Source organism: Rhinolophus sinicus, chromosome 14 (genome assembly GCF_057876585.1).
Source record: "Rhinolophus sinicus isolate RSI-liver-muscle chromosome 14, RSI-T2T, whole genome shotgun sequence".
In the NCBI taxonomy this organism is placed as follows: domain Eukaryota; kingdom Metazoa; phylum Chordata; class Mammalia; order Chiroptera; family Rhinolophidae; genus Rhinolophus; species Rhinolophus sinicus.
Genome location: NC_142514.1, coordinates 100,270,043 through 100,292,323, shown reverse-complemented (window position 1 = coordinate 100,292,323; position 22,281 = coordinate 100,270,043). Strand labels below are relative to the sequence as shown.

General features: G+C 51.9%; 1 protein-coding gene across 1 annotated transcript in view; it reads right to left on the bottom strand.

Annotated features, from left to right (window-relative positions):
• NECTIN1 (nectin cell adhesion molecule 1) overlaps window positions 1-22,281 on the bottom strand; it is a 70,720-nt gene that overhangs the window by 9,772 nt on the left and 38,667 nt on the right. The window contains exons 2-5 of the mRNA XM_019719332.3: window positions 7,479-7,829; window positions 6,618-6,920; window positions 6,089-6,206; window positions 4,416-4,567 (exon numbers count right to left, since the gene is read on the bottom strand). Coding sequence (XP_019574891.1) covers window positions 4,416-4,567; window positions 6,089-6,206; window positions 6,618-6,920; window positions 7,479-7,829 — 924 coding nt within the window. The remainder of the gene's footprint in view (window positions 1-4,415; window positions 4,568-6,088; window positions 6,207-6,617; window positions 6,921-7,478; window positions 7,830-22,281) is intronic.

Here is a 22,281-nt window from a genome sequence, read left to right as displayed (position 1 = left end):
CAACTAAGATTGAAAGGACAACAACTTGACTTGGGAAAAAAAAGGCCTGGAAGTACACACTGTTCCCCAATAAAGTCCTGTTCCCCTTCCCCAATAAAATCTTAAAAAAAAAAAAAAAAATGAGTCTGGCTAGGTCTCAAAAAAAAAAAGAGTTAGGGTTTATAGCCTGGATCTGGGATCTGGAGGTGGCTTGGGGTTAAGAAGAATATTAGGGCTTGCTTCTAAAACCAATGCAAGCAGGCAGGAAGTGCTCCGGCATCAGAAGATTGAGCTAGGAAGCTGTGAGAACTACACCTCCCAGCATGCAGTGTGGTGGGCCACAGGGAGAGTGGGAAGGACTGAGGTCAAACTCTGGGAAGCCCTTCTCCTGCAGCTGCAGCAGCTGTGCATCTGTCAGACCATTGGACAGGGCCTTGTCAAGCTGTAGGAGAACCGAATCCTCCCAGGGTGTGGGTGCACCTGCCTTCTCAGACTCTTCAGCACACTATCATTTGCCAGCCTAGAGAAAGGCACATCTGCTCACAGCACAGCCATGGGCTCCCATTTGCACACTGAGCACGCAGAGAGTCACTCGCCTGCCTGCTGGTGCATGTTTACATGCTCAGAGACACACACCCACACTCATGCTCCAGCATGTACACTCGCAGGCTCACACCCCTTCTCCCTTCTAGATGTGCCTTGAAGCCCCATCAGCCCTTGGTCTGAAGAACGCCAGGCCTACTGGGCAGACCCTGTTACCTTTACCCCCAAATGACGATCCCCAATGGATGAGCCTGGGACTTCACCAGAAATGGGAATTAGGACAGACACCTACACCCTAGAGCCTCCCTGCCCTTCTCTGAGAGTGGCCTAGACACTCTCCTCCTGACATCCCCAGTCCCAGGGATACTGCTGCCTAATTTGGCCTCTTTAGTCTTGTAAAAGCCATAGCCTGGGCACCCCTCTCACCCTCAGCATTACCTCCACAGGGAAAAGGGAGGGGAGATCACTGAAATTGCTCCTCACTAGGAGGGCCCCAGACCTTATGAAAATTCTGGTGAATTAGTTTCCTCTGCTCTCTCATCCCCATGGCCAGAGCCCAGGCCTCCCATGTGGGAAACCCTTACTGTACAGCCCCTAACTAGCCCCCTGGTGCCACACACAGAGCTTCCCAAATGCTCAGTCTAAACCAACCTGCTTTGCTACCGTGTTTCCCTGAAAATAAGACCTAGCTGGACAATGAGCTCTAACGCGTCCTTTGGAGCAAAAATTAATATAAGACCCAGTCTTATTTGACTATAATATAAGACCGGGTCTGTGATGTGATGTGATGTGATGATGTGAGGTGATGTGATGTATTGTGATGTGATGTATAATATAATATAATATATAATATAATACCGGTCTTATATTAATTTTTGTTCCAAAAGATGCATTAGAGCTGATTGCTCGGCTAGGTCTCATTTTTGGGGAAACACAGTACCCTGCTTCTCTGCTGAGAGCCCCTCAGGGGCTCTCTGTGGCCAACAGAGAGAAGGTCAGACTCCTTCCATTTTCCTCCCACATACATCCCCTGCCTGGGAACACCCACCCTCCATCACTGCCCACTTACTTATCCTTGTAAGAACAACTCAAATACCACCACCTGCAGGATCCGGGACCTCAAGTGTGCCACAGTGTGTCTGTACAAGTGGTACAGTGGCCTGGGACACGTGTGCTCTGCACACTTGTGTGTCTGGCACTGTCCCTGCTGCACACCTTCTTCTCCTGCCCCTGCCTCAGCTGTTCTTCATTTCCTTCTCCACATGCATCCTCTACCTGAACAGATGGCCCGAAGGAAAAATGAAATTTCCACTTATCTGTCTTACTTATGCATTCCCTCCAGACCAGTGAGGCGTAGAGGTCAGGGCATGGCTGTGCCCCTCAGAGTGGGTCCCTAAAGAATGTGACAGGCACTAGCCAATATGGGGCTGGTGGGATTGACTGCTGCTTGGAAATTGCCCGTGAGCACAAGAACAAGCAGCTCTGAAAAAGCTCAGGCCACTTGGCTGAGTCCTCCTGAAGGGGCTGAGAGACCTTCCCTCGGGACGGCCGGCTAAATAGCTCCTGGGCCCATCAATGATTCAGTGAGTGTCATGCTTCCATGCCTCCTGCCTGCCAACAACAGGGCCTTATGCAAGGTCCATGTCTGTCTTTGGTTATCATCCTTGTCCCACTCCGTACCTCCAGAAAGCATAGGAGGGCATTCTGTGTGTCTTAGGTGGCCCTGGCGTACCTGCCCACAAGGCCGCCTAGGCCTGACCACCAACACCATGGAGTGGAGGGCACTACTGCAGCAATCACCCCAAAGGAGATGGCCACCTCCACAACCAGTCTCTCTTTCTTCCTTTCCTCTCTTCTCTGTAGCCAGGGCCTGGGAAGTTCCCCCTTGCCTTCCTGCTCGCTCTTAGACCTGGCGTGACATCCCAGTGAGCAGCCCTGCATTCACAGTTGTCTTGCATCCTCCTTGGCTTTGGGAGAAGGGAGGCCCAAGCTTCCTGTCCCAGCCCTGCCTCTGAGGTAGCACTGCTGCTTAGCCCCTTAAGCCTGCAGGGCTTTTGGCCGTTCCGTTCATGCTGGGGAGTAGGGTCAACTGGAGGATGTTGCTTCTGGGTTTCTTGGCCTCCTCCCCTGACTTCCCAATCACTAGTTTCTCCAGAGAACCTGGGAGGTGGAGGGGGATACAGTATGCAATGGTGGGATAGGGGGAAGGTATCCCCATGTAGGGAGTACCCACTGTGTACCAGTCTGTGGAACATGGATTTGGTGTGATTGTAAGAAGCCTGAGATAAGTATGATCATGTCCATATTACAGACTGGGAAGCAGAGGCTCAGAGAGTTGAAGGACTTGCTCAAGGCCACATAGCCAGGAAGAGCCGGTATGTGAACACACTCCAGCCAAGTTTGTACTGTCCCTCATATGACAGGCCTCTCTTTGGGGTGGTCATGCTCTCTTATGACTACTCCTCGAACCCTCATCTGCCGCAGGGCCAGAGCTCAGGCACCTGTGAGGCTTTTACTGAGCTTTGCTTAACCTTTCTCCAGGAAGGGAGAAGCGTATGACTCTGGGGCCCTCTATTCCTTGCCAACCTTTGGGAACCTTAAACCCTCGCCTAGGGAAGAGGCTGCCTCAACTTTCTCCAGGCTCCACCTCTGACAATCCTTCTCCCTTAAGCAGTCTGAAGGCCAAGGGCAGGGAGTTGAAGAAAAGAGCAAGTAACAAGTGGCTGCACACTACGCCACTCCGGGGGAGAGAGGCTGATAGAAATGCCCTGAGGACAGGTTACATGCAGCTCCTGGACAGCTTCTTGCTGCTCTTTCTGCAGTTGTGCCTTGAATGTACCCACAAATGAGGTCTCCCACTCCTGAGACAGGCTTAGAGCCAATGAACCCTCAGTGTTTGCCCCAGCCCTGCGTCTGGAGCCCATTTCCTGCGCCTGAGTCTGGCCCAGCTTCCTGAGGTTACTTCCTGCGCATGGTGTGCACCCTCTGATGTTACTTCACGTCCGTCTGAGCAGCAGGATGACACCACTTTCTGGTCTGAAAGATTCTTTCTGTCACTATCTCACCCTGAACCTAGCTTAGTACAATTTTAAAGACACTCCCTTTTCCAGTTGTGAAGTTGTGATGGCAGTTTACTCCTCTATTGATTTGTTTTGGTCTTTTCATTAATAATGATAGAGGTCAAGATAATCACAGCGCATAGGCCATTTATTGCCAGATGGGTGCATGCTAAGTACTTGGCCTACATTATGTATAATTCTGACAACAACCCTTCAAGGCATCTTGTATTAGCTCCATTTTATAGATGAGGGCTTGTCCAGAGTCCCACCCGCCTGGCATTGGAGCCCATGGTCCTTTCATGTACCATGTGAAGTCTCTCCACAACATCTGAGTCCAGGTCCCCACTTTGCCCTAAAAGGTCAGGTGGCTGAACCTCCTCATCTGCACTGACAGAGAGAAAAATGCAGGGAAAACAGCAATTCAGTGGCAGGGCACAAAACCCACCATGGCTTGGGCTATATATCCTTGCTTTCCTTCCAGTATCTCTGCTGAGGCAAGCCTTGCCCTCCAGCCCATGGAGGCTTCCTGAACAGCAGGAGCAGAGTTTGGAAGAGATGAGCTCCACCTGCAAACCCACCCCCACCACCAATAGCATTGCTGTAAACAACACTTACTTCCTCCCCTATTGGGGGGGCACCGTGACTGTGTCACACACAGCCTTAAACAGGAAAGAGAAAGTCAAAGTTAGACCAATGGTCAGAGCTCAAGGGAGAACAAGAGAAGCAGGAAGAGGAGACAAAAGCTTCCTGCAATGAAAGAACCAGAAGGTGGGGGACATCGGCAGTGGAGCAAGCAGTGGGTGAGGAGAGGTGGGGAAGGGGGCAGCTTCCTACCTGTGATATTGACCTCCACCTGACCTGAGCGGGTGCCAATGGGGTTGGTGGCTTTGCAGATGTAGGTTCCTGCCAGGCTATAGTTGATAGGCCCCCTGAAGAAGAGGGTTCTGTTCTGGGCCTCCACGCCCTTGGGGAGAGAGCCATTCAGCCTGCAGAAATTGGGAGACATGGCAGAGGGGATTATGATTCTGCAACCCCAAGAGGCTGCCCCTGTGTCGCCCCCCTGGCTCCAAGCCCACCAGCCCTTCTATTGCGTTCATAGGTAGGGTCTGTCTTGGAAGGAGTGAAAATAGTACAATAATAATCTCTTGCATTTGGCAGTTTTATATTATTCAACATTTCACATTTGATCATCATAGCACCAAAATGTAGACAGGATAGGTAGATACAGGTCCCGCGTAACAGACGCGGAACCTGAGGTTCAAGTCCAGGGAAGCACAACTAGCAGCGGCAGAGCTGGCGCTCCAGTCAGATCTTTGGACTCCTGGCACAGCGTTCTGTCTATTAGGTTGGTGCAAATTGTGGTTTAAAGGGTTACAAATAGTTGCAAAAACTGCAATTACTTTTGCACCAACCTAATAATACTCATGGTTCCTGATCATTGGTCCTTGGTTTCCTGGGCAGCTGGTTAACAATACCGATGTTTGAGTTCTAACCTCAGATCTTCTGAAGCTGGACCACTGGGGCCATAGTCTGGGAAGCTGCCCAGGTAATGAGATGTGACCCTATGTTTAGGAATTGTGTTCCATTTCACCATCTTATGTTCTTGTTGGGTATGTTACAGGTCTTTTACATGTTGGGAGTGTCCTGGAAGTTTCCAGACTTCCAGGATGAAGGGGACCTTTATCCTTCCTCCTGATCCCCAAGGCCACAAAGCTGTTATTCTGTGGGACCTCGTAGGTTCTTGGTTCAGAGCTGCAATTGGCAAGTAGGCCCTACCCATTCACACTTTCAGAAGCATTTTTGGTCCCAGGAAGTAAAGGGTAATAGCTAAGGTATCCAGTGTCTTCCACTTCCTGGAAAAAAAGGAGTATAGACCCAATCTGGACAGCTGTTTTCTGGCCACCCGTGTCAACCTTCTTCTTGGCTTCCCCTACACCCTTCTGTCTGCATGTTCCATCCAGTTCTTCTCTGGGAAGAACTGTGGCCCAAGCCATCAGGACCCGTCAAGGGCCTGCAGCCAAGAATGGGATGACACATTGGATGAGCATGGGCTGACTGCTGCCTCCTCCTGAGAATCTGGGGTTGCTGGATGGAGAGAAGGAACAGGAACAAAGAAAGATTTGGAATGCTCTAGAAAACCAGCTTCCCTAGGGACACCTTGATAAAAATAAATACTGGGGGCTAGGGTGGCAGTGACTCAGACTGAATCACCAAAGGAAAATGACAAAATTATTAGGGAGAAGAAGGGAGGCAGATCACAAGGGAAGACCTCTCTGGCAGAATAATTTGTCCCACCAAGCCTGACGCTGTCAAACATGAGTGTGTGTGTGTGTGTGTGTGTGTATGGGGGGTGATTGTCTCTCGTGGCCCCTCCCCTTTTCATTGAGAAACCTGAGCCTAGACCCTAATTTACTCCCTGCTTAAGCCTCCTGGAGGTAGGGTGAGTGGGCCTCCCTGTGACCAGCAAGGTACCTTGCAAGGCAACCAGCCAGCCCCACGACACTTACGTGGTCCAGTGGTACTCAGTGGCTGGGGGGTTAGCGTCAGCTTTGCACGTGAGCTTTACATCCATCCGCTGCAGGTACCAATTCCCATCAAACCCCTCGATGGTCACCTCGGGCTCGTCTGATGTTTGAAAAGGGTGAAGTCAGGAGAGCAGGACTTGGGGCAAGGGAACCTCAGGCAGTGAAGGGATGGAAAGCAGTAGTGACATGGAAAAAACCAGAAGAGGGCAGAGAGAGGGAGGGTGAAGATCATGGACTCTCAGCATAGAAGCAGCAAGGGGAACAAGGAAGGATGAGAGAAAGGATGAGTAATGGGAGGTAAAGAGAAGAGAGGAGGGGAGGACAAAGCAACCCCAGAAAGAGAAAGGGAAAAGGAAGAAAAAGAGGGGAGGAAGAAGGATAGAGGGAAGAGAGGGAGTGGGGAGAATGACAGGAGATGGCAAGAAAAGGAGGAGGAAACACTGGCCAGGGTGGGGGCGGTGGAAAGGGACAGTGGTGCCCGTCCCAGGAGGCCCACGCCTCCCCCACTCACACTGCACACTGACGGTGATACTTTCCCGGAAGCGGTCCATATGGTAGTTGACTATGCAGGCCAGGGACTGCTGGTGGGCTTCCCGGCTGGGCACCAGGCGGTAGCGGCTGATGACAGTCACCGTGCCATTGGGGTTCCGGATCTCCTGGAACTCCGCCTCACCCTTCAGTCGTGTTTCCCAGGACACCACACTGGGTGGCTTCCCATTGGCAGAGGTGCAGGTGGCCACCAGGACCTTATCATCGTGCCCCTTCTTGGCTCGAAGCACTGCCTGGGTGCCCTCTATCCAGTTGGTGGGTTTGGCTGTGGGGAACCAGAGAAAGCGATAGGACCAGCTCTACTACCTGGTCAAAGAGGCACAGGCCCAGGAGGGTATGCACCTGCCAGGCCTTGCTTCAGGTCACCCTGCCCATCCTTGCCTCTCAGCCAAAGTGACTCCCAGCATTTCTCCCAGGGATGTCTTCATGTCTAACCTCTGCCCTTCCTGCTCTACTATTTGTATCCCCTTTTGTCAAGCGCAGGCCTTCTTAGAGTCTTGTCATGATCAAGGTAAATAGCTCAAGCAGCCCTTTTCCTTACCATGGTGTCTGATGCTTCTGCCTGCCTCCTGGCCACCCACAAAGTGCCCCATAGTGGGGTTTCAACCTGAATACTGATCCTCAGCTCTGTCTACAGCTAAGGCCCTGCCCCCAGTCCTTAGTGAGACAGCCTGGCTAGAAGGGACTGGGAGTGCCATGCTTGGGGCTCTGGGAGCATGCCAACCCAAGGAGAACGTCTGGGGCCATGAGGCCCACACTGAGGATGATCACGTCCCCAGCCCACAAGCCTCTAAGAAGGAAGGGAGAGGTTGGGCCAGCTTACCCATCACAGTGAGATTGAGCTGGCTCTCTCGATTGCCAGCAGGGAAGGTGGCAAACTCGCAGATGTAGACACCCTCATCTTCCAGCTCCAGATGGGAGAGGCGGATGGTACCATCAGTGAAAGAGGGCCGAAGGAATTCCACGCGCTCGCGGTAGGGAGCCAGCACAGAGACACCCATGGCTGGGTTGTAGATGGCCACATTCTGCTTGGAACCATTGGTGGCCTTCTGCCACGTGACCTGGGTGATCTTCACCCCAGGCAGTGGATTGGCGAAACTGCAGTGCAGCACCACATCTGTGCCGATGAAACCATACATGGAGTCGTTCACCTGGACCACCTGTGTGTGGTTACCTGGTCAAGGAAGACAGCAGGGAGGAGTCAGCAACAGACACAAACCCCCTCCTTGTGAACAGGTCAAACTCCCTGTGAATTGGTCTTGTCTTTTCTAGCAGTCATTATTCTTTTTATTCTGATTATAAAAAGCATAATTGCTTGTTATAAAGACACTGAGCAATACTGAAAAATACTGAGAAAAAAATGACAATCCACGATCCCACCACTCAGAAATATCACTGATAATTTTCTAGGAAATATCCTTGTACTTTATTCTCTGTGTCTACATAACCATCTATTTAATTATTTTTTTCTTTTTTTTACAAAATCAGAACCACACTGTACATATTGTTCCATAAGCTGCCCTTCACCTAGCGATATACGGTATTATCAAGATTGCTCCATGGCAGTAAATATACATCCACACCCTCATTCTTGATGAGGACAGTTGAACTCACTGCTTTTTGAGTACAGCCCCAGCCAAGGAGCCACCCAGATGCTTTACCTTCCTGTGCCTCTGCTCCCTCTTCTGACAAATGGGGCAGATAATCCAGTGGTCTGTACCTAACAGGGTTGCTAGGAGAACCAAATGGTATGATGGATGTGAAAGTGTGTCAGGAGGCAGGAAGTGCTGGGGGAGCACAAGGGCCCATAGTGGCCGTCACTGTGGCCACCCCTGCGTCTTCTCCTTCATGGCTGAGTTCCGTGCCCTGAGGTGCACTGGCTTGGCCCCTCTTAGCCAGCGGGGCAGAAAGAAGTAGGCGCTACACAAAGCTCAGCCTCCTTTAGCTCCCCGGGGCCTTCATAATCAGGTCTAAATGCCTTTACTTGGCATTTGATGTCCTCAGGATCTGGGCCCTGCCTTTTTGTCTACATCTCTCCATGTACCACGCCTTCCAACCAAGTCGAGTGGGCCCCTCCTCAGAACATGCCATGTTTCTGTATTTCCCTCCCGCCCTCCCTCCTCCCATTTATTCAACCACCATTTGCTGGGTCCATTTATCAGCACTTGAATTTTATCAAGGAGTGATTCTGTCCCAGCCCCCAAGGAGCACAGAGCCTATCTATGCAACACTTTCAGACTCTTGCTCATGCAGTTCCCTAGAAGTCCCTTCTCTTTCCCCACATGAGGATAATCTACTCAGGCCACCACCTCCTGGAAGCTTCCCAGATCTTCCCATCTGTGTTAACCTAGCCACTTAGATTAAAGCTCTTTTCTGACTTGGAATGTGGCTGTTCACATCTCTGACTCCTCCACCAGACTGAACTTGTCCAGACCAGGGTCTGTGTCTTTAACACAACTGTATCCCCAGTGCCCAGCCCAGCATCTGGCACACAATAGGGGTTTAGTAAATATTCCTTTTAAAACTATAATATTTACAAATCAAGATGGAAGCAGTGAGAGTGGAGATTTAAAAGAAAGAAGGAGTGATCAGTGAAGTTGAATGAAAAAATTTCCTCTAGTTTCCCTGTCAGTTGGCTTCTCCCCCTAGAGTGTTTTTTGTTTCGTTTGCGGTTCCTTAACCCTGAACTTGGCTCAGCCTCCTTAACGTGGGGCAGCCATCTCCTCCAGTGGGCGTCTTCAGCTCTCTCTGGCCTGAGCTCATTCCTGAGCTCTGTCATTGGCCATGCATTTATTTGTACATGTCATGTTCTTGCATCCTTACTTCACTCAGTCAATTTATTGAGCGCCATCAGTAATAGCAACACCAGGCTCTGTACTGACCCAGAGGCAAACGGATGGCTCAAATGGCTTCCCAAGGGAGTCTGAGATTCAAGAGTAGGAATCTCAGGAATTGGGGCTCACACTTGCCTCTGAGTGCTGGAGACATGGGAGCAGGACACTCCTCTGAGAGCTCCAAAGCCCATGATCAGTGAAGCAGGCTGCCCTCCACTCCTCCCCTCAAGAGGGTATAGGCTAGGTCTCTCTAGATCACTGTGGTATCCCTTGAACTTGACACACAGTAGGTACTCAAGAAATGCCTCTTTGGTCTCTCCAAGCCAGGCCCTTGCATGCTCTGAAAGCTTCCCTGATGTTCCCTTCTCTACGCCTACTCACATCCACGCAGTCCTTAAGGCCCACCTGGGGTATGCACACCCCGCCCCTCCAGCGGTCCCCTTTGCTGGTCTGTGGGGTCCTGACATGTCCTTGAGTAAAGGCACTGTGGGCTGGTGGGAGTCTGAGGGAGGAGCACGCATCAGGAAGTGAGGAGGGCTGGGTTCTAGCCACTCTGTCTTGAGCTTGCCTGGGAATCTTTGTGAGGAACTTCCCCTCTGAGCCCTGTTCTCCTCCTCTGTGAGGGGACAGGCTGGACTCCCTAATCTCAGTGGCTCTAACTGTCCGATTCTCCGAACTGGAGCCCAGCCCAGCTGTGGCCCCACCCCAGATACAGTCCTACGGTGAGGTCAGTGGGCCAGACAGCCCAGTACTTGAGCTTACCGGACAGATGACAAGCAGTTAAGCCCTAGGCTCGCCCAGCAGAATAAGTGGGTGCTCCCTGCCCTCAACCTCTACTCACCAAGCCTGCCCAGCAGCTGAGTTACTGTGGGTATACTTGGAGAACTTTCACTACACAAAACCAAGAACAGGAAAAGCCAGTTGGGAAGGCTTGGGGCATGGGCACACGTTTGGAGGTGGGGGAGGGTGTGGGCACTAGAAGCCATACTGGGATTGGTGTCAAGGCATGGTGGGGCCTGCAGTGGAACAAGGCCCACCCATCCCCTCTCATCTCCCCACAGATACGGGGACAGGCAGGGTTCAGTGCCTGGTCCACAGACTAACATTCATTTTTGGCATCTTCAGCAGTAATCTCACCCTTCAGAGCTGTGAGTACCAGGCGAGGAGATCGCTGATAGCAGGTGTGGGGTGGGGAGGGCACTGTAAGGGGCTCAGGTACCCCAGAGATCGCTTCGTATCCATTAACATTCACCAAGCACAGGTGGCCCTCCCCACCCCCACATCTATTTTAGGGAGAAGCTGCTCCCTTCTCTCTGGTGTGTCTCTCTCAGAAGCAACACCACGGCATGGGTCAGTGTGGAAATTGCCTGGTGTGCCTGCTCACCACATACAAAGCAGGTTCTCCTGGCCCTTGCCCTGCTTGCCCCAGCGATGGGTAGGCAAGGGGGGGGGCAGGAGGACTCAAAGGAGCAGCCAGACTCATTTTGATGTTAGCGTCTGTGCGCACCGTCCTCTGTTGGCAGGCATGGGGAGGTGGCCCTTGGAGTACGGGGTTTGGCATCACTAAGGTTGGGGATCCAGAATTCTGGAACTGAGAGTGGCTGGGAAGACTGGTAAGGTCTGAAGACCCTCCCTTTCTTCCCCTACCCCACTCCAGGCTTAGAAACTCAGAACCCAATCTTCTGGCTTAAGGCTGCCTGTCTTGGTCTGAGGATGCAGGGTCAGGGAGAACGTCTCAAGTTCTTTACATTGGGCAGATTGGGAGGCTTTCAGAGAGTGGGGGCAGACCCCTGGTGACTCTGACAGGCAGGGTCAGAATGCTCGTCAACGGGGGAACAGGGCTCGCCACTGAAAAGGAAGAAGAAAGGCTTATGGGGGCAGGAACCCAGGAACAGGGCCCTTGTCTGTGCAGAAAAAGGTGGGCTGTCAGCCTAGTCTGGAAGCCTGAGATTGAGGGAGGCCCCTTAGAGACTATACAGCTTCTCTCCACGGTCATCCAAACCTCTCCATCAGTCACTCTGGCCCTGACAACCTGATGCTTGTGTCTCCCCTGCCCAAGCACCCCCACCCCCTGAAGGGCTGTTCCGTCACCATCCCCTTCAGGCAGTATGGCGAGGTTGTGAAGAGCCAAACAGTGTGGGTTTGCATTCTCCCTCTGCCACTTTCGAGCTGTTAAACCTTGGGCAAATGACTCAACCTCTCTGTGCCTCAGTTTGCACTAAGGTTGTACATCTGTAAAATGGGAATTACAATAATACATACCCCATAAAATTGTTATAAGGATTAAACGAGTGAGTACATGTGAAACTTACAGAAGCAGCACTTAGCACAAATTATATGCTCAATAAATGTTAGTGGCTGTCACCATCATCATCATCATCATCACTACCACCACGATTGTCATCATCACTGTCATCACCATCACAATTATCATCACCACTATCATCGTTGTCACCATCATCATCATCATCATCACTACCACCACCATTGTCATCATCACTGTCATCACTATCACAATTATCATCACCACTATCATCGTTGTCACCAGCATCAATATCATCACTACCACCACCATTGTCATCATCACCGTCATCACCATCACAACTATCATCACCACTATCATCGTCACCATCATCATCATCATCACTACCACCACCATTGTCATCATCACCGTCATCACCATCACAATTATCTCCACTATCATCGTTGTCACCAGCATCATCATCATCACTACCACCACCATTGTCATCATCACCGTCATCACCATCACAACTATCATCACCACTATCATCATTGTCACCATCATCATCATCATCATCACTACCACCACCATTGTCACCATCACCGTCATCACCATCACAACTATCATCACCACTATCATCGTCACTAGCATCAGCATCAGCATCATCTCTCATCTATGAAGCAGTAAGCTTCCCTTCCTGGAACTTCAGTCAACAAATATTTATTGAGCACCTACCTAGTACTGGGTGCTCCTAGGCTCCCTTTTCCAGGCAGCCCTTCTGACTCTCATCCCTTCCTACTTAGCTGACATTTGTATGTATACCCCAACCACATATAACTTGTACCCCATTATTTTTTGTCTCCTGGCATGTGTATCTAGTGTGCTTCCTGTTGTGTGTTCCCCTGTCTCCCAACAGATTGCAAGCCTCTGTGGGAGAGGGAAGGAGCAAGCTTGGCCTTGGGTTGAGTTGATCATGTCACAGCCGACACTGGCAGGGTCCAGAGATTAGAGACTGACTCTCTTCAGTTCTTCAGGCAGTCATGGCTGGTCCATACAAGGTACTCTCTCTCCTTGCCTGCAGAAGCAATCCCAGATTTGGGAATGGGACCACGAAAATGGTAGTATATTGGAGCTCAATGGACCATGTAATCCATCATTTTACAGAGGAGACCAGGGTCTGCAGGGGTTGGGTCACTTTTTCAGGGACACAGAACAGCAGCACCCAGCCCAGTGCTCTTCCCACTCTGCCATAAAAATAGACTCAGCTTCTCAGTCTAACTCGCCTCATTCTGGGTGGTATCCCTCCTGGAATGTAATCTCAGTGCCTCTTTTGAGAAATGGCATGAATACCAGTTACAATGCCTGTGGGCCAGGGATGGAACCCCAGCTGGAGCCCAGTAACTGGGTGTCAGATGGTGGGTAAGAAACAGGGACTTTTGAAAGCACATGTGGGGGGTACCCATAAGAGGCTGTTATGTACAGAGCAGTAAGGAGCCAGAGAGGTGGGGAGTGAAGGGTGGAGAGATCCATGGGAACCTGTGCCCTTGGTAGAGAGGTTCTTGCATCCTGGAGATATCAAAGAATGAATCTTTTTGTTAAGCACTGCCTTTATTCTCCCTGACCACTCTAGGGACTCCAGGGTCTGGGACACAGGCCTCTGGGATTGTGTGCAGTGCCTCAGTTTCCCCTCTAGAGCTTGGGTTGGGCAGTTCAGGCTGCCTTCATGCTTTCCCAGAAGTGCTGAGCCAACAAGGCAAGCATTGGGTTGGGCCTCTCCAGACGGCACAGACCTGCAAAAGCCCAAGCTCAGCAACAAAACACAAAGGATCCTCAGTTGTGGCCGACAAACCTGCTCCCCAGGGCCCTGCCCGCCTGCCCTGCCTGCCATGGAGCTAATCCCAGGCTGGGGCTACAGGGTTCCCACGCAGCGGGGTGTGGGCCAGAGTATGGAGGAGTGGCGTTCTGCTCCCAATACCCACCTTGAGCAGTTTCTCTTCCTGCCCTTTGAAACCTCAGACCCCTCTCCCTGGTCAAGCAGGCTAGGATTGTGCCTGCATGGGTGGGTGGGTGGAAGGAAGGGCCCAGGGGAGGGGGAACTCGGGGATTTCTGGCATGGACCATCTCTTCTTTTGTCCCCCACTCCTTTCCTGAGACTCTGTCTGGGTGTCCTCAGTTGGGTGGGCAGAAGTGGCAGGCCTGGCCTGGAGAAAAGTGGGAGCACATTGGGAGAGGGCACTGGGCTCCCCAACAAGGGCCTCTCTGAAACCAAAATCCTTTGGGATGTTACACACCCTCCCCCTTGGAAACTGACAGAAAAGAAGAGGACATCCGGTGAGAAACCAGTTAAGTGGGAATGACTCACCTTTTGGCGTGGGTGGGGGCGTGGGGGTGGGGCCCTCCAGTTGAAACCCTGCTGAGTCAGCACAGTGACCTAAAGGTAATATATGGGTTTCTCCTCCCAGTGCAGCTTCTTTGAAAATGTCAACTCCCAGGTCTGGCTAGCTCCTCACTTTTGGAGGCCAAGGCTGGTCCACCTGTGGGAGATGCTGGCTAGTGAGGAAAACGGTGAGATCAGGAGGGACTCCCCTTTCTAGAGTCCTCTTCTCTGGGAAGGTTATGCCAGTCAGTGTCACCTGGACCCAACTGTTCTGCTACCAAGAACCTGCATGTCCTTTGAACTTGTCCTGTCTCATGTCTACACCCCAGGCACATCTCTGCATTACCTGGGAGCTCCCAAAGTACCTAAGCTGCATCTCAAGCCTCCCCTCTGCACCCAGGACAGGGTCCAAGGTAACCCAGGTCAGAGAACGTGCAGTGAGGAAACAGAAAGGCAGCAGCTGACCCAGTTCTTGTCCTGCACCCCCAGCCACCTCTCACTGGGGCTGAAAGGCAAGAGGGCGTGAGGGCTTAGTCTGGGCAGAGTGTCCCTGCCCTGTGCTGTTGTTAGCCCAGCAGTATTGCTTCCCCTGCCTCCTGCAGTGCAGGGCCTTTGCCTGCTAGTAGTGGGGCCTGGGGAATCCTTTCTGGGCGCAGTGCCTGCTGGATGGCTCCAGGTTTCCTGGGGCCTTGAATCCCTTCCACATCCACCTTGCCAGCAGAGATGATAACATCCCGTAATCCCACAGTCAGGGGCTAATTGCTACTGTCCAAACTCAGGCGCCTCCGTCCCTCACTTGGGGTCACAGAAGCTGCCAATGTTTTCCTGTGGCTGACACCCCTCCCACCCCAATCCCTACATGTAGCTAGTTAATGATGGGCTGTGGGACTGGCGCCCAGTGCCTTAGGCGGGTGAGTGCAGTGCATGGGAGAGGAAGGGGTGCGGCAGGCTGGGAAAAGCCCCAAGAAATAGCCGGAGTGCGAGTCCAGCATCTTCTAGACAGGCTGGGTCAGCCCTGCTCCCGGCAGCACGGAAACCCCAAGGTGGTGGTGGATGTGGGGGCTACTCTCGCAAGTCCCATCTCTCTCTGAAACCTGGCAGGACAGGTTGGGGGACAGGGATGAATCAGGGGGCTAGATTTGCCTTCTCACTGAGTTGCAAGAGACACCTGGACTTCTCTCCTACAGGCCTGTTTCATGCTGGCTACCCCATGTCCAAGGCCTAGAGCAGGGCTGGTCCTGAGCAACCCAACTCTAAATTTGCACCTCAGAAGAGGGAGCCTCTCAGCTCTGCCCCTTTCCATCTCTAGACTCAGGCCCTGCCTCTTGGTCCTCTCTGGGCTGCTCACCCTGAACCTGCCATCTTCCCTCTGGCCAAGTGGAGGGGAGGAAGGGTATCTACTGGACATTGGGAGAGGTGGGCTCTGGTCCCTGATACTCAGTCACTTTCTTCTGTATGGCCTTAAGTAGGGGAGTTTCTCCCCCCACCTCTGGCCTCAGTTTCCTTTTCTGTAAAATGAGAGTGTTGGACCCCATGATCCTGGAGGACTATACTTTGGACATCAATTGTCCAGCTCTCTCTCTGTTTCAGCTCTGCACCTTCCCTGGATCAGCCTCTGGACACTTCTCTACCAAGTGGCTGCTCTACCTCCGTATATGCCCAGGAAGACCTCCCAGATTAAGTGGGACGCCAAGAAAGACCAGGCCGTACACGGCCGAACCAGGGTGCACAGGGCTCTTCCAAAGCCACACCATCATCAAGTGCAGCTGGTGCTCACTCCTCAATGCTTTTGAATTCCCCTTTGTTCTCATCTCCACTGGCCCCAATCCTGACTCCTGCGAAGCCCCATCCTAGCAGCTCAGCCCCCACCTACCTCCAAGCAGAGTCTTACTTTCTTATTTTATGAACAATCCTGGGCTGGGACTCTACCCCAGTTAAGTCAATCCCAACCCCTTTCCTTTGAATCTTAGCACCCACCACCTCATCCCTCCCACCATGTCCCCTCCTTCTCCCCACACCTTGCCTCTGGTGCAGGCCACAATCATCTCTTACCTAGTGTACTGTAGTGTAATGCCGGGTGTCCACACCTGCGTCCAGGCCCCCTCCTCTAACCCATTCCCCATTCTCTAAAATAGAAATCATTCTCTATTTAAAATTCTTCCATGGCTTCCTGCAGCCCTCAGCATCAGTCCAAAGTCCTTTTGGGCTCTGGACCTCATCTGGGGTATCCCAGCCTCCAGCCACCTCCTTTCCCTGCTCTCTCTCCTGCCACATGGAATAACGCCATCAATTCCCTGCCATGCTAGTCCCTCTGTTAAAAATGCATACCCTGTCCATGCAGTGGTCTCCCTAATGAGACAAGCGTCCATCAGATACCCTACAAAATCTTTACAACAATATTGATTATATTCCCCAAACTGTCTTTCGTATCCCCGTGGCAGTGTTACGGTTACCAATTGTGCTTTCTAATCCCGTCACCTTCTCCCTCATCCCCACCCCCTTCCCATCTAGCAACCCTGTTTTTTCTCTATATCCTGGGACTGTTTCTGATTAGTTTGCTCATTTATTCTATCCTTTAGATTCCACAGATAAGTGAGATCATATGGTATTTGTCTTTCTTCATCTGAATTATTTCACTTAGCATAATGTTCTCCAGGATGCCTCACCACTACAGTATACACCTGAAGCCGAAGCTGAATAATACTGAATGTCAACTATAATTTAATATATAGTCATAGGATGTGGAGTGCAGCATAGGGGATAGAGTGAATGGAACTGTAACAGCTGTATACGATGTCAGAGGGGTAGTAGATTGGGGGAGGGGGTTATCACTTTGTGAGGAGTGTAAATGTCTATTATTGTTTTGTATGCCTGAAACTAAAAAAAAGAAAAAGAAAAAAAAGAAAAGACAAAAAAAGTTCAAAAAAACCAAAAACGCACACCCTGTTACCTGCGGCAGTCCTCTTTATCGGTCTGGAATAACCTTAGCCTCCTTGACTCTTGAGTTTCCTGGAGCCTCCCCGTTACCCCCATGAGTGACACCCTGAGCGCTCCATATTTCTGTCACAGCACTTCCCCTACTGAGGGGAAAAGCTAGGACTTCTGCCCAGTGCTGGCATATAGTAAGCATAAGGGGGCCCCCAAGTGGTTGGTGGAGAAGGCTATGAGCCAGTTTGGGTCCAGGGCCAGGGCTAGCTGTTTCTTAGGTTTCTACAGCTTCCTGGAAATTGCACATTAGCCAAGGAGTGGGCCTATATGGGAGGACACAGCACAGTGTGGCAGGTAGGGGAGGAGGACAGAGATAGAAGGTAAGGCCTCATATCTGCATGGAAGGGAAGCAGGTCAGGGCCTGAATCTTTTCCTTCTTGACTGAAACCAGGAAGCTACACCCCAAAAGGATTAGGTCTGCCTAACCTCTTGTCTACCCCCCCAACCCATATCCTTTGCTAGCTTTCCACTTGCCAATCCTTGATCACTTTCCTCTCTCCTCTGTCCCAGTTCCTAATACCCAGTCCCACTCCCACCTACTTCCTATCCCCAAACCATAAGGTGAAAAATATTCTTCTCACCCAAGCAAGCTGTAGCTCTGAGTCTCTGCTCCCAAGGTCTTAGCCCTGCAAAGCCTGCATGATCCCGAGCTCCATACCCTTCCCAACACAGCCTGGGTTTCTCCTGGCCTGCCCTTTTGAGGCCTTGAAGACCTGGAACAGCCTGGCTCTAAGGCCAGGATTTAGATAGATCCCATCTCTGCAGCCAATGCCACCCTTGTCCACCCCAGTTGCGGCAAACAATTCTCTTTCTCTTTCTCTCTCTCTCTCTTCTCTCTCTCTCTCTCTCTCTCTCTCTCTCTCTCTCTCTCTCTCTCTCTCTCTCTCTCTCTCTCTCGGAAGACTGGATTCCCCTCAGCAAGGGTGCATTTTTAAGGACACATTTTGGGAAGTATAGGCAGCAGCCTCTTCAGAAGGCCTGTGTTGGGGTGGGAAAGGCTGGGGGCTGCGGAGAAAGCAGAGGGAGAATTCCCTAGGCCTCCCTAGAAAAACTTTTGAAAGCTAGTATTGACATATGCATTGCCTCAGCCCTGTGGGTTCACCACCTGTTTGGATGCGGGGGTCTTCTAATCTGCCTCTTACCAGGAGGGGCCTATTGAACCACCTCAGTGCCAGCTCTGCCAATGCCCGATCTAGCTCCAGGCAGCTGCCTGCACAATGGCCAGGGGCTGGGACTGTGTGTGAGGGGAAGGCAGTGTGGGGGCAGGGCCCCAGAAAGAAGTTTCCAGGCTCTCGGCCTCACATAGACAGGTGCTGGCTCAGGTAGTAAATGGCCATCAACTGTGATTGGATGGCCATCAGCTTTGGCTAGTTGGCCGTCAGCTGTAACCAGTGAGCCATTGGCCACTAATATAACTGCTGTGGCTACGCTAGCAGAAAGATGGGGGCTAGCAAGAAGATGGTGGCTGAGCTGGCAAGCGTGGATGGCGGTTTGCGGACAGTGTGGATCGAGCCTCCAGTGAGAGTATAGTGCCGCCAGCGAGAATATAGTGGTATGACTCCCCTGCCTATGGCTCCGTGGGTGTTCCTTTTTGGCCTCACCATATCCTGCGTTATGTGGGGAGCGGGAGCAGAGACCCCGCAGGCCGCCCCGCATGACAAATGGCGCAGCGAGCAGGGTCCCCCGCACGACAGGCAGGCAGGTGGGAATACGGTACCTGCTTCAGGGTAGGCTCATTGTAACAGGAAAGGGTTGGGTGGGAAACTGATGGGAAGGGGTGAAGAGGAATACGGTGGGGGGAATAAAGTAATTGCTCCATGAGCACTGACTTTCATTAAGACAGACCTCGGCCTGTACCTGCTACTTATTCGCTGGGGGACCGAGCAAGTTGCATCAACCTCTCTGTGCCTGTTTCCTCATGTATAAAACGGGGACAATTGTAGTACTGTACCCTAGTGTTGATATGAGGATTAAATGAGGGAATTCATATAAGCTGTTAGCACAGTGCTTGGCACAGTTATGCTACACAAGTAAGTGGCTGCATTATTGCTATTTTTATAGTCTTGGGGAAAGGTGCTGCCTAGGAATCAGGTAAGCCGGTCTCCATCTCAGCTCTACTAAGGCATCGTGTGATCTGGAGCAAGTCCCTGCTGTGTCTGTCCCAGAGCAGAGGTCTTCAACCACAGCACTGCTGACATCTGGGGCTGGATAATTCCTGTGGGGCTATCCTGTGCATTGTGGGATGTGTAGCTGGTCTCTGCCCACTCCCTGCCAATAGCACCCTCTCTCAGTTGTGACAACTGAAGACATCTCTAGACATTGCCAAATGTTCCCTGGGGGGCAAAAGTGTCTCCAGTTGAGACCCCTGGCCAAGAGTAAGGGGTATAAAGCTCAGGCAGGGGTGCTACATTATATGATGGAAATGCAGGGCAGACTTGAGCAAGCTGGATGTAGGAGGGGAGTGGGACCCATGGTTGGGGGCCACAGTGCAAGGGAAGAGGGCGCAGAGGTGGGTAAGAGCTGGGGTGCAGGCCTTCCTGTCTGGAGCACCTACTCTCGGCTCTGTAGGAGGAGGGGTGGTGAGGTGCTTGTTTGGAGAAGATAGGTGGAGAGGACTGAAAACCCTGGCGAGTTTGGACCGACTGCTGTTTGTGAGGGTTATGGGGTGGCACTCATGTCCTCTGAGGATGAAGAGCATGGGGAAGGGGGAGCTGGGGGAAAAGACACAGATGGAGACACACACAATAGAAATGTGGCTGGAACTCTTGGACAGGGAGGCAGGAAGCTGCGAAGACGAGGGGCTGTTTGTAAGAGCAGAAAGAGGTCAGCAGTGTCTTCCTTTGCCTGGTAAACTGCTATCATTTCGGAAGGATTTTCACCTCATTTGGTTCCTGCTTAAGTGAAATCCACAACATGTGTTCTCTGCATTAGTGGAGTGTTTGTGCTTAATTAGTGGCAAATTCTTTCATATTAAAGTCATTAAGTTTTGCTGTTTGCTCTTCTCACCCCAGGTCTGGCTCTCTTCTGTCTTTCCTTTTAACACAGGCGGCAGACTGCAGGTTCCAGACACACACACACACACACACACACACACCCCCCCCCCCGTGGCATCCGAACCCTACAGCACCAGCCCTTGTGCTTGTCCCACCCTGGACTGGCATTTGTTGCTCCCAGCACCTCTGTCCACGCCCCAATCTCCTCCACCTGGGCTGGCAGCTTTGCCTTCAGTCCCAGCACCTTGTGCCTCTGGGGGCTCCTCTGAGGCAAGGCTTGCTGGTCAGAATTCTTCCTGCCAGGAAGGACTCTAGGGCTGGAGTGGGAGGGACCATGTAGGCTTCAGGGTGTGGGCTGGGGCACTGCTGCTGATCGAACAATGAAGAGGAGACTACAGCTCAGGACACCATGCCCACGCAATCCAACAATGCAACAGGACTAAGCGCTCGATTTGCATTCCTCGTGTGGTATTGAGGGTCCCTGGAGGGGTACTGGGATGGGGTGGCAGAGACTGCTTTTTGACCTCATTCTCCAGGAAGGCTTTGGTCTTACCAGTCCCAAGTACTGAAATACAGTGACCCCTGTGAAGGTGCTTTGTGGCCACAGCACAGTGGTGACCCTGCACTCTTAAACAGGGAGGTGGGGTCACTGATTAGGGCCCAAGGCAATCTCCTCCCCTCTACCTGCTTCTGAGGCAGCTTAAGGAGGAGAAGGTGCCTACTGCGGGCGCCAAACCTACTGTTTCACTTCTGGATTCACTGGTTTGGATTCAACGAGTGATGCTGTAGGCAAACCGCAGCCCGAGGTTGGGTCAGACACAAGGTTCCCAGGCAGCGCTGGGAGGGCTAGGTGTTTGCTGAGGTCCTCACTACACACATGATGCAAAAAGCTGAGCCAGGCCTTGGGGGTTAGCTGCTGGGACTCTTTCTGCAGACTCTGTAGGGGGCAGAGCAATGAGGTGCTCTGGGGCCAGTAGAAGGGGCCTCCTCTGGTCCTGGACTCAGAGGTGCTGGGAAAGGGAGCAGTGATGCACAGCCCCTCCTTGGTGAAGCCCCTCCTGGAATGTCTTAGTTGCCACAACCTAGTCCCAGACTCCAGCAGTTCAGCTTCCCTTTCCACACCTCCCGGTTCAGGAGTGTCTCCATCCCCCAAAACCCTTCCTTGCCACCTTCCTATGAGCGCTGCTCCTGGACTTCAGGTTGAAGGGTAGCAGTCTTTATGCACTCCAGGCAGCATTTAACCTCCTTAAAGGGCAGGGTCGAATGAGCACACAAGAGGTGGTAGCAGGAAACAGGGAACTGGCCAATCTCTTTGATTGGCCTTCCTCAGCTGGTATTGCCCCAGGAGCATCCTCTAAAGCGTCTCCAGCAGGGGAGCTGGAGGTGGGCCAGGAGGGCAGGTCACCCAGGTTCCAGCAGATCAGGGTCTTAGGCCTGCTGGAGTGGAGCAGAGGAGGCAAACCCTTAGTTCTCATTGTAGCTTGACTGATGAGAGAACCCAAACCCCACAGAGGAGTGACCTCCTGATGCCTCTGAAAGTCAGGCTGATTGTCCAGGTAGCATTTGAGTGAAGCCTGGAGTAGAATGGATCACAGGATGCAACAGAGGTGAGTGGAACTTAGGGAAGGGAAGTCCTTTAATGATCCTTCCATCACATTCAGAACCCACCTCTTTTTCATACCCCCATACTCAACCTGCTTAGGCTTGGCTACCACCCCCAACCCCGATTTTCTGTCCAGTCCAAGGCTCAAGTGAAAAATGAACATTTCTCCTCCAAATATAAGCAACAGGTGCTAGATCCCACAAACTTCCCAAATTCTCTGATAATATTATACCAGCCTTACTGTATTATCCCCAACTCACTGTACACACCTCAGTGTTAACCCTGAAAAGCATCCTCCCTAACCACTGATGTAAACCCCAATGCTAGCCCCAGCCCAGTCTCAATGGCAGAGCCAACATAGCCAACAAGACCTGGGTCATGATCCTAACCTCTTCTGGGTTTTAACCACCAGGTTAAAACTCTACGTGTGGCTGTCATTTCAGTCCTAATCTCAATTCACTCCAGGTCTGAACTCAGCCTCAGCTTGGTGGCACCCCAGAAGGAAGGCAGTCATGGCTCACAGTTTTCTTTCTACCTGACAGCCCTCCCCCTTGGGGTGGCCAGAGAAGCTGGGGTCATCAAAGGGTCC